Source organism: Saccoglossus kowalevskii, chromosome 22 (assembly GCF_978046115.1).
Source record: "Saccoglossus kowalevskii chromosome 22, keSacKowa6.1, whole genome shotgun sequence".
Taxonomy (NCBI): Eukaryota; Metazoa; Hemichordata; class Enteropneusta; family Harrimaniidae; genus Saccoglossus; species Saccoglossus kowalevskii.
Window position 1 is genome coordinate 18,966,531 of NC_140662.1, and position 12,535 is coordinate 18,979,065.

The 12,535-nt window shown below is 34.6% G+C and overlaps 1 protein-coding gene across 1 annotated transcript in view; it reads left to right on the forward strand.

Annotated features, from left to right (window-relative positions):
• Positions 1-4,663, forward strand: part of LOC102806249 (uncharacterized) — a 59,552-nt gene extending 54,889 nt beyond the window's left edge. The window contains exons 5-6 of the mRNA XM_085495930.1: positions 971-2,756; positions 3,245-4,663. Coding sequence (XP_085352056.1) covers positions 971-2,756; positions 3,245-4,600 — 3,142 coding nt within the window. The 3' untranslated portion in view covers positions 4,601-4,663. The remainder of the gene's footprint in view (positions 1-970; positions 2,757-3,244) is intronic.
• Positions 4,664-12,535: the final 7,872 nt, after the last annotated feature.

Consider the following 12,535-nt stretch of genomic DNA (forward strand, 5'->3'; position numbering starts at 1 on the left):
GATTATTATTACCAATCACAGAAATAAATGAATATAATTTTCATCACACTCATGATGACATGATGTAAATAGATTTGTGAAACAAATGCAAGTTTGTTTTTATTAGCATTTACATGTACAAGACTTGCAAAGAAAAAAAATCGCTGCTGTAATTCTTAACACTTCAAAATATAACACTCAGTATGAACATGGAGCTCCATAGTATACATCTTATTTTTTTTCCTACTGAAACCAGGCTGAAACAGTAATGTAAAAAAAACCTAGGTTTCCCTAGGTTTGTCTTCTTTGTTCTCTGTTGTTTGTTTTCAGTGGGGGCGTTAATGGGCAGTTAATCGGGAGGTTTGGTTCAAACCTACTACTAATTTGCATATTGTAGGTCTAGTAGGTCTGAATAGGGCAGGCCGGGTCAACCCAGGTTTGACCCAGGTGTTTGAATATGAGATCACCCCTAATATACTGGTGACATTTACCAAACTACCAACGAGTATATGTTAGTACAAGGTTTAAATCATTTGCGTTTGTGTTTTCCTGGAGTAAGTTTAGATCACCACTGTGGCGGTTAAAACGGGGGAAGTCGTCATCTGCGCATGCGTCAGATGGCCATAGCGTGTCATTGTTTACAAACAAGTGTCTACCCATGAGCCTTTGCGTTTTTAGCTTGTGTTGTTATCGTCACCAGGGACTCAATTCCCGTGCGTGTGCGGGGGACAACCTTCCCACATTAAAATGTTTGACACAAATATTGTGATGGAAAATGATAAATACCAAAATAATATGCAAGCTGTATGTCATATAAATGCAATTAATATGCTTCATGGAGGCAATCAATATGCAACGCGAATGTGATTTATATGGAACATAAATATGATAAATATGCGAATCTTAATTCGTTGAAAATACAATAAATAACTGATGCTAATACAAAAGCAATGACAGATTGCACAAAAGTGGTTCTGTATATATTTATAAGAAAAAATAATGTCTTTTTGTCTTTTTTGTTTCATATAGGAGACTCACTTGATTACGATACCCACACGGCACTCAGACGAAATGGCAGCAATTTTAATCCAATACACATCGAGCCTGAACCACCACCATCGTCTTCTGAAAAACTCTCATCTCCACTTGAGCAAAAAATTCCAGCCTCAATGACTATTAGTCCGGACAATCAGAGAAATGTCAGAACTTTACGTCAATCCTTCAATTTAAATAGCCATGGTGCCTCTGGGTTGAACAAACCAAACCTCGAGAATGACTCAAAATATAGTACATCGCCAATGAATCAACAAACTTCTAATGAAGCATCAGCTCAGTTTAGTACACAGAGAAATAATAGTTTTGATGCAGAGCAAGTCCACGAAACTGTTTCAAATGGCCCTCTCAACTTAGCAGGTGATCAGCAATTACATATTGAAAGAAGAGAAACTGATGATCAAGCAAATCCCAGCCACATACAAGAAATTAAGAACTATCTTATACCACTTGCCAATCTCGCTGTAACCTTGTTAAGGCAAAAAGCTCAAGGACAAAATAACCAGCATTCAGCCGATCATAATGCGGTTCTTGCGCAGGCACAGGCATTACGGATGTCTGCCAATGTTGCTAGTGATTCAAATGCTGCCCAAGCAGAGGAATTAGCCAAGCAGGCGTTCGCTGCTGCGTTGGATTTGACCGCCAAGTCTCAGGGGCAGAATGTTTTGCCAGCAAATGCTACAAGTCGAGTACAGTCAGAACAGTCACGTAGTGCCACTGTTACATCCCCTAACAAGCGTTCTGCACATTGCCATACGATAAGCGTCAAAGATTTACTGCTGCAGCATCCATCAAAAAGGCTGAAGACGGGTCAGAATTTGCCAATTCATGTACCAAATAGTGAAATGGTTTATCAACAAGCACAACCATTACCAAACCTTGGACAGATGAATACACATGGACTCAATACCATGATAGGAAATAATATGATGATGCAACCAGTTATCGTTGGCCAGCCACCAGGAATTCCACGAGACCAATTCAACCCACAGCAGCACCAGTTCCCACCACCAAGACCCAACCCATTATTGCTAAATTCCCAGAATCAAGAACAGTCCGAAATACGAATTGAAAGGGCTTTCTCACTACAGCAAGCTGCTTTAGCTCAACAGCAGCATGAACATCTACAACAACAGAATCAGACAGTACGCGAGCTTTTAGTTCAGAATAACCGACATCCACAGCCTGCTACAAGAGATGCCTTGCCTTTGCATATGGTTAGACCACCTCTTCCTCCTCTCATTAAAAAAGAGAATATTGGAAAGCATAAAAGCCAAATTGTCCCTGCCGAATCATCGCCAGGCCAGAATGGTAACCAGGCAGATCAAAGAAATGAAACTACAAAAAAGAGAGATAGCATTGCCAATATTGTTGCTAATATCAAGCATGAACCTGTTGATGTAGTTGAAAAGCAAGTGGACTCCGATCAGGTGAACACTGTACGTCACAATTCCACTGGTGGAGCCTCAGCTGCTGAAGACGACGAAGACGATAATAGGCTATACATAGATACAGGAGAAAACTCATCAATCGAAGAAGAAATGCCCTCCTCTAATGAAAATGACAAAAACCAAGCGATTCAAGACGACAGTGGCGAAAGTAAAGACTCAACTGATAGCAGCCATGGAAAAGCAGATAACACAGATGATCCCAAGAAAAGAAGATTTCGATGCGAGATATGTGGGAAAGTGTATGCAAAGAATGAATCATTGAAGTATCATAAGGTGAGTATAAGTGTTGAGTGCCATTGTATCTGATTGGTTAGTCTGAGTTGCTCATTTAGGTATAAGCCAATAGGGGGCACTGTTATTTTTTCAGATTCTTTTAAACAAATTGGGAGCAGGTGGTTGCAAGAATTCAATCTTTACTTGCACTTTTTTTTTGTCAGTTGTAATTCAATTTAAGTTTCTCTGGGGAAAGTTCTAAACAAATTATGAATGTAATTTTCTTTATAATTCCAATATAGTCTGCAAGGATTTATAAGATGTATTTGAATAGTCATGGAAATTGCAAGATAAACACAAAATTCTAGATTTTTACATATTCTCATGCAAAATGTTCATCTCAGATCATTTTTGCTTGTGTTCTTGATGATTTTGTGATTAGGAAATAGTCTAGTGTACTTTAATGGTAGTATGACTTGAAAGATATTGTGATTTGATGATATTGCGATACTATGATTTGGTCATATTTTATATATTATTTTCTGTAGATGAATCACGACAATTACCGACCTCATCAATGTGAAACCTGTGGACGTGCATTCGCAAATCCCTACACACTTGACGTGCACCGTCGAATACATCTAAATGAAAGCGACAAACCTTACCGATGCAAGTACTGCGACAAGACTTTCGCTACTAGCTCTCATCGCAATGTCCATATGACTCACCATAAAGAAGTGAAGTCTTTTGAATGCTCTATTTGTCGGCGACGTTACTTGAACAAAGAAACGTTGGATGCTCATGTTCAACGGCATGGTGAGCGTCGTTATCCATGTGATACATGTGGAATGTCTTTTAAGGCACTCGCTGAGTTGACAGAGCATCGTCTCATTCACTCCCTTCCTAAGAATTACCCTTGCGAGGTCTGCAGGTTTGAGTTTCATCGGCGCAATGAGTTGCTCCTGCATATGTCTAAAGCACACCCGAATACTCGGCCGTTTGAATGTGAAAACTGCGACAAATCTTTCTCAACAGTTGAAAGTTTACGAGTCCATCAAAGATGTCACACTGGGGAACTACCTCATAAGTGCCGATTCTGTTCGAGGCAGTTTGTGCATGGTAAGCACTGCGAAGTTCATGAATCAAGCCATTTCAAAGAGAAGCACAAACCAATGGAACTGATGTTGGCTAACAATGCAGGGGCTATCTTCTACCAGTGTGAAAAGTGTGGGCAAGTTTTCACTGAAATTTCTCATCTTCAAACACACCAGAAGTTACACAAACTGCAGGAAAAAGAAGAGGCACTGGCAAACCAAGCAGGCATTCCTCTGCCACAGAATGAAATTCGTCTCCCAAAAGATCTTTCCTCTGGCTCGGCTAGTATCCTGTTCTCTACAGGGACCCATAATTCTATTATCATCCCCAGTTCAGTTCCTCTGATGAATGGGCCGCAGATCTCTAACGTTGTGTCGCTACAGAATATATCATCTACGATGACCATGCCACAGAATCTTGCTATGATAACGACAGCTGCTTTGCCGACGTCCAGTGCTGTGATAACATCAACGTCAAACAACAATTTCACAATTGAAAATAGAAACATTGTAACAACAGCACCCATCAATGCAAATCATGCAGTCCCTATGAATGTAATGTCGCCGTCAACTCTTGTCCGCTCAGCTCCCGTTGGTGCCCCCGTTCTGGAAAATATGTCCCATAATGAAGAGAAGTCTAAACCAATGAATCTGACTCCACCGCATCAGCCTCCACCACTGCAGCGACAGACACCCATGACTACGACGACTCTCGTGCAGAGTAATGAAAGTCAGGCAGTAAAGGAACCAAGACCAAGTCCCTCGGCATCAGTCCAGCTCGCACACCTTGCAGGAACAACAACTGAATAAAGATTTGTTTAATTCCAAATTAATTCCAGCAAAAATAAAGTATTCCACAGTACTGTGAAAAAATTTGTTTAAAAAAAAGCCTTTAAAAGGAATTTCTCAAAGTGGTCACTATAGACAGGTTTTCATTATATAGAGGTGTTCACTAACTCAGGTTTGACTGTATATTGATTTCATATATTAGGTACTGTAAATAACTTTATTTTTGCTTGGTATTAATTTTCACTATTTTCGCTGAAGGAATGATTTAGTGAAAATAAAATTCAGCGAATATACCTTTTTTCCTATATTTTACATTCAACTTGTCAAAATTCCATACAAAACACCCAAAAATTCTTTTCAGCGAAACTTAATTCCAGCTAAAATAAAGTATTCTACAGTATGTTTTGTTTTTGCAACCTACGTGGTGCATATAATAATATAAAACTGTATATTCCATTATGATTTCATCAACTCACTCCCTTGCACTCTTTTGAAGGAAAGAAATTCTAGGTTTATATTATACTGCAAGAGTTTTGAGCAAGGTTAATGGTGATGATGATCACATTAATAATCTCAAAGTCCCCAAGTTTTACCGGGGTATGCCCTGGAATTACACTAAGCATATTTTTTTTTCCATTTTTAAAGTTAAAAACATTTAAATCATGATGAAAATTCAACAAGTATACAAGTAAGAGTAAATGACACATACACTTTCAATCCAAATCAAGTTGTTTCTTTTCCAATTCAAATGTATTATTATCCTAATGCAGTAACTAACTTCAACATCATAGTGACAAAACCAAATGTGCTTTTCTTTTTTCTATATTTGATATTTCCACATTCTGTCATTCATCACAGTTGCATTAATTTACTGTTATTGATGGTTTATGTATAAAAAACAGCAGATGAAATACAGTGAACATCTGCAGTCTGTGCTTAATACCAAAAACTAAACTTAATTAGGTGAAATGTAATTGCCTTGGAAAATAGGTAATTTTCTGTTCACTGCATAGTTTTGCATGAAAGGAGTGAACTGAACGTCTGTTGCAAAGATGAAATGATTTAATTTTAACTTGAATTTTGTTTTTTATAGCTCAATATTGAAATTTCAATATTTTAGAAGGGAATATGGCGTTGAGTTACCCAGGCCTACTTTGTCATAATTGGCCATCATCATTGTGTATCAGCACATTTTATTAATCGTGGAAATGTTCCCAAAATATTTTTGTGTTTGTAAAATTTTCACACAATGTTTTGCGAAGAACAGAAAATGTTTTTTTTTTTTTATACTCATTAGGCTAGTTAATTCTCTTCGTGAAAGCAACACAGTCAATGTGCCGCGTTCATTCAAATACTGTTCAAACAACCTATATACACGCTACTTGGGACCCATATTGAACTACGAGTGGGACTATTCATGACTTTGTGGTGTCACGTGAAACTAACGTCATTGAAATCAAGTAATATGTGTAGATATTTTTGTAAAAAGGATGAACATTTGTTTATTTTGGGCAACATGGAGAGGGCTGCAATGGTAAATAAGCCTGGTGTACTGTGGAATACTTTATTTTCGCTGGAATTAATTTTCGCTGAAAAGGCTTATTGAGTGTTTTGTATGGAATTTATTTTCACTGATTTTTGATGAGTTTAATGTGAAATTTAGAAAAAAAAGTATATTCGCTGGATTTTATTTTCAGGGAATCATCCCTTCAGCGAAAATAGCGAAAATAAATTTCAAGTGAAAAATAAAGTATTCTACAGTATTATGAAACCTAGGAATTTGTTTTTCCATTGCATTTTTTTTTAAATGTTGAATACTACACTTTGTTTTTCAAGCTCTCAAATATGAGCAGTTTACTTACTTAAAATTAGTATGCAGATGGTTAAAAGATGGAAATATTTTTATTTTCCAACTATAGAGGGCGCCATACCTTACAACTACAATGATGTAGCACCTCATGATTGAAGATGGCGTTAATTTACGGTGAATTAAATGGGCATTATACTAAGCTTTTAATATTTTAGAAAGGAGAGTTGTTTTTTTTGTAATACTTTTATAAACTTGTTTGTTTTTTGTTTTCAACAAAGATTGTCATATCACAATATTTTGAGTGGGTTACACATTGTTAGTTGTTGTTCTGTATAGCTGACAACCCTGTAAATTAACGAAGAATGGAATGTGCCAGCTGATATACAAAAGGTTTTACCACTATGGTAACTACTATAGGGGTGATAGCTGTATCAGCAAGCCCATATACTTACTTGAATGTATTACAGTTACATTTTTTTCCTGCTGTCATTCATCTTTAAATTTTATTACCGGTACTTTATGTCATGTCACCTTTTTTGACTGGTTTTCCATCTTTTTGTTTCTTCAATATGATGATTTTCTTCCCCTGTGATGCCCCTTTTTCGCTCTTCGATAATAGTATATCTACATGTAAGGAAAATATTTAAGTATCCCAGTTTTTTTTTTTTTTTTCAAGTTGTATTTTATTTTTTTTGATAATTTACAGAAATATTTAGTAACTTTTTATTTCTTGATATTGTGATTGAGACTGGTTGATGTAATTTTTGTTTCTGTATTTAACTTGGACGTGATTTGTTGGGCATTGATACAAATTTAAATTACTTTTTAAAGTATTGCACACTGTACATACATTTTTTAATTACAATGTAAAATGCAACAGTTTTTCATCTCTCTAAAAAGTAGTGATATCTATGTGACAAAACTTGCCAATCCCAGTTCATTAAAGATGTCATGTGATGGAGGAGGCAAAATCATTGACTTTGATTAAATTGGTAGTTTGTTCCTACCCCTGACCGATACTGAGCTGATAAGTTTGGTGACATGGAATTACGAAAATGGCCAGTTTTGGATGAAAAACTGATGCAAGTTGTATTGTTTCTTTGGAAATCTGTTTACTAGATATATCAGATTGACATTTCCTTCCTTTTATCACAAATTCACAAAGTACCGGGTAGTCCCATTTATAGTCTGTACTTTCCTTCAGAAGATTGGGACTAAAATAGCCAAGTTTTTTCAGAGAAAACTGAAAATTATTAAAATGTTGTCAGTTGCTCCAAAATTAGGGTTCATTTCCCGAAATATTGAAGAATATAAGAAAAAATGTAGACAAATTAAGTGAGAACGTCTGTTGATGAAAAGATTAAGATACGCAATTGTCAGTATTATTAACAAGCGATCACCCATGAATTTTGGATGGATGCAGTTTTTGGTTTAAAATTGTTGAGACTTAATTTCAAACCTAGGTGATACCAGAAACAGTAAATTTGAGCAATTTATTATAATGTAATTTCTGCATTATGGTGTTTTTAAAGTTTTAACTCTTTAAAAAACCAAAGCCATCTTTTGTCATGTGAAATAAAGTAGATCTCCATGGCTTTTTTCATATTTTTTTTTTTTAAGTTTTTGATCACAGGACAAAATTTATCAAAGAAATTATAGAAAAAACAAAACAACAAAAACACATAAAAGTGTGTAAAATTTCACCCCAAAATTTTATCAAAGAAAATTGTGCCATCCAACGATTCAAAAAAAAGTCTAATCAAATTTGGGGTTCAAAGTTCAAGTTGTAATCATTATCTGAGAGGCCAGAATTAAGGTCCCATGATTATAATGCTTCTGTCCCCATGCCAGTAAATGATTTAACCTATTCCTGTGAGCAGACACAGGTTATTTCAAATTTTGGGGGTATAGAACCAATAAGTGTAAATAAAATGAATATTTTTTACAAAATGTAATAAGAATCTTAAGATAAATTAGTAAAAATTATAATTTCTTGTCTACCTTTTACAATTATCAACCATTTTCTTGAAAAGACTATTTTTTTTTTGTGAAATGTATATGCACTTATGGCCAGTATTCATTGTGCGATTACAAATTTGATCCAGACTATCATAAAACCCATGTTTCATTTTCCCTGTTTAAGCTTGAAAACGTAAGAGTGCCTTATACTAAAAATTTGATGTAAGGGACGGTGTGTCTAAATGTTGTATCTTCTTATAAGCCACACCCTCAATTTGTGACTAATATGGCGGCTGGCACAAATGCTGTACTTTTCTCTTGTACAAACATGGTTACCAGAATTGCCCAAATTTGTACATGGTTACTGAACAACCGACCACTACAATCAGTTGCGTTGATTTCAGTTTCTCAAAATGGTAGCACATCCATGCTTCTGAGGCAAAAATAGTAATTTTAATCCCTAGTTTTGGTATCTTTCACAACATTCCTACTTTTATTACCCCCCACCAATATTTATGTTTTTAATTCTGAAAATACAGCATTTTGAGTTAGTTTTTCCGTGTGCCTGATTTTTACAGTGTGCCTTGCCTTTAGCGATACAGTGTAATGTGCCGCATATCGATGTAAATATATTTCACAAATGCTGTTATTTTTGTATTTAGTTTTTTTTTTTATCATTAATTAGTTGTAAATATTCATTATGTAATTATATAATTTTGTGTTTATCATGCTTTGATAGATACTGTAGAATACTTTATTTTCGCTATTTTCGCTGAAGGGATGATTCCGTGAAAATAAAATCCAGCGAATATACTTTTTTTCCTATATTTCACATTCAACTCATCAAAAATCAGTGAAAATGAATTCCATAAAAAACGCCCAAAAAGTCTTTTCAGCGAAAATTAATTCCAGCGAAAATAAAGTATCCCACAGTATGCAAATTAGTGCTATGAATATGCGTAATAAGCATTTTGCATAAAGTGCTCTTGGCTAATTTAGTTTGCAGAATATCATGAATATTTATGAAGCATTTTGCATAAAATTACTTCTCATAATTTAGTTTGCAGGACATTATGAATATTCATGAATATTGGAGTTACTGGTAAGCATCAAAGTAGAGATGACAAATAATTTGAAGTCTTTTTCAAGCAATAAAAAAATCAAATGTTAGGGATCTAGTGTTATTTTTAGGTCAATTAGTCCATGTAACATGTAGAGCAGCTATGTTAAGTTTGCACATATGTGATATTGCCTAGAATCTTTATTTACAAGAGTCTGTAGTGGTACTCTATAAATGCCTAGAATCAAAGGTCATTTTATGTTGACTCCTTAGTGTACTCGAAACTTTATGGTCAAAAAAAGACTACAACAGAGCAACTATATGATTCTCATCATCAAACCAGTAGCTTACTAATTTAATCAGTCAATGAAATTCATTAAATGTCAATAAATAACTGCAAAGGAACGATTCAACCAGCGATCCTAGACATCGATTTATTAGCATACTGAAATTTACGATCAATGGCTGACTTGTTATGACCTTACATCCTAGGCATTGTTGATGGCCTCTTAGACTTAAATGAAAACACATAAATTCTAGCTATCCACTGTTCTAATGTAAGCTAATGCACTATCTCTACACACTGTGATAGTTGTAGGTATTGGCTATTATAATAACTAGATGCCAGTGTGATAATTCAATGTCAGTTATGCTTTTTATCTATAGCTATTGTAATAATAACTTTTTCAATGTTGTGTTCAGCAAAGTGTTGGTGTCACGTGACGGTCACATGTTGGTGTCACGTGACAGTCACATGATATGGCATATGTACAAGTAAAAGTGCTAACTGAACAGCATGCATAAGACAAACCATCACGGCTGCTGATATTAGTTTACGAAAGGAGCCCCAACTTCACTATTTGCCTCTGGGATTATTAAAAGTATATGATAGATTTTAAAGTTTGATGACATAAATACTTTTATGCTCTGAGATTGATTGTTTCTTTCACACTCCCCATAATGCAACTCATTATATAATTGAATAATAAAAAGTAATTAACATTTGCTCTAGTGGTGCAATATGCGCATATGTAAATGACTGCATGGAAATTAAAAAAGAAGAAAAAAAATGTCAGCTTCTGTAAAGAATATTCACCTTATAGAAATAAGGTTTTGTAAGAATTCTACAAATTTTTAAGTTAATTTCTGACAAACAGTATATCCATTACTTACTGTTTGTTTTGTTTTTACTCAAAGAAACAGTCATTCGGAAATGGTAATGCTAATTATAGAGATAGAAATGTGTATTGTCTAACCTTGACCAACTTTACTCTGAAATACATTTGAGTTTGAATTATTTTGCCCCAGTTATTCTGGGGTACACAAATATATTAGCATGATCCAGTTGCATTATGGGAGTTATTGTGTTGAGCTGTCATAACCTTGTGAAGGTGTTTCTGTTGACAAACTACCAGTACCAGTATCAGGTCAAATTGTTGCAAATTTTCACACTTTTGTCCTGCTTGCTTTTTTTTATTATTTCCCAAGGAAAAAAACAGTATTAGCTTCTATTTCTGCTCTTGATTTTTTTTTATAATTCAGGGTCAAAATTTATTATTTTTATCAAGTCAAATTATTTTGTATTTGTTTGTTTCAGCTGATCGTATTTACAGTTAGTTAATCGGGTCAATTTTATGGAATTATCATGTATTTATGCAAGTTATGTATTTATACTATGTATTTTATTGGGTGTATATGGACATGTCTAAAATGAGCCTTGTGGTTCCATGGTTGGTGTTGTATTTTGAGTTGGTATCATTGTTAGTGGTGGATATTACACAGAAAAACTGACTATGGTATGACTATACAGACATGAAGCTAGGAAGTAGTCATCCCTTTATAGCATTATCGTATTTGCGCTACTAGTAATAAAAATAAACAAAAATTTGAATGATGAAGTATACAATCAATGCAATTTTTGGTTTACCGGATTTTGATTTGTTCGTGAATCACTTCTGCTTAATGTTTGCTTGCTATATAATACTTGTAGTTCATCGCTAGTGGACATTAATAACAAACAATATAATCTTAATCCATGATGTTTTGGAGATTTCTACCGCATTTTCACCTGGTAGGCGCCAGTGTGAAATTTTGCAACACATCCGTTTAGATTTTCGAATTTTTATAAAAAATCTATGATTGTGTAAATTATGAGAATAAGAAATTAACTTAATATTGATAATAATAAGATGATGTATTTCTATGAAACTTTAGATGCGGTTTTTCAGCAGGACCTAAGATGTATATTTTTTCTATCTTGAATACAATTGAATAGTAGTTGAATAGATTACTCAGGCCAGAGAGTTGTTTGATTGGGGTTTAAGATTTGTAAAAAAAAACTTGCATGATTCTGAGTGGAATAAACTAGCCGAACTTGAATTATTGATAAATTTTGTTGTATGTTTGTTTTTATTATTGTCTCCAACAATTTTAAGTATATATTTGGAGGTACTTCTGTACTGTATGTTTGGAGGTACTGTAAAATGACTAATATTCACTGGGTTTAAATTTCACTGATTTAGCATTTCAGGCATATTGAGTGGGTTTTAAATTTTACATATTCACTGGATTTTAATTCAGCACATTTTCCAGTCAGCGAAATAAGCAAAATTAAAACCCAGTGAATAATTAACTCTTTTACAGTACTTGCTTATTACACATGACCTTTCAAGTGCAGACACAATTGTTTTATCGACGCTGAATCTAGCTATCATTTCGATTCTAATCTGAGGTATTGTGTGTTTTATTTTAAGTGTCCTAATCTGGTTTCTGGTCACCATAAAACAAATTGAACCCACCACCACCACCACACACACACACACAAGAATTTTGCCACTGCACAGCACCCTCTGTTTACGATGTGAATCTGCAAAATATTTTTTAACAAAAAAAAAAAAAACCGCCTCACAGCATGAGTGCGCCGAAACTTGTTATTAATTCGTCCACCCAGTTTTATATTTATTCATTTGTCTGTTTGTTGACTGTCATAATCATGCAGTGTTTGTAACATACTTGGTAAAAAATAAATATGTTGTCCTTCTATGACATGCAAAATTTTCGCACATTTGAAAAAAAGAACTGCGACTGAAACGCCCGCTTTTAAAAACGCTGGGCCGTCATGGATTAT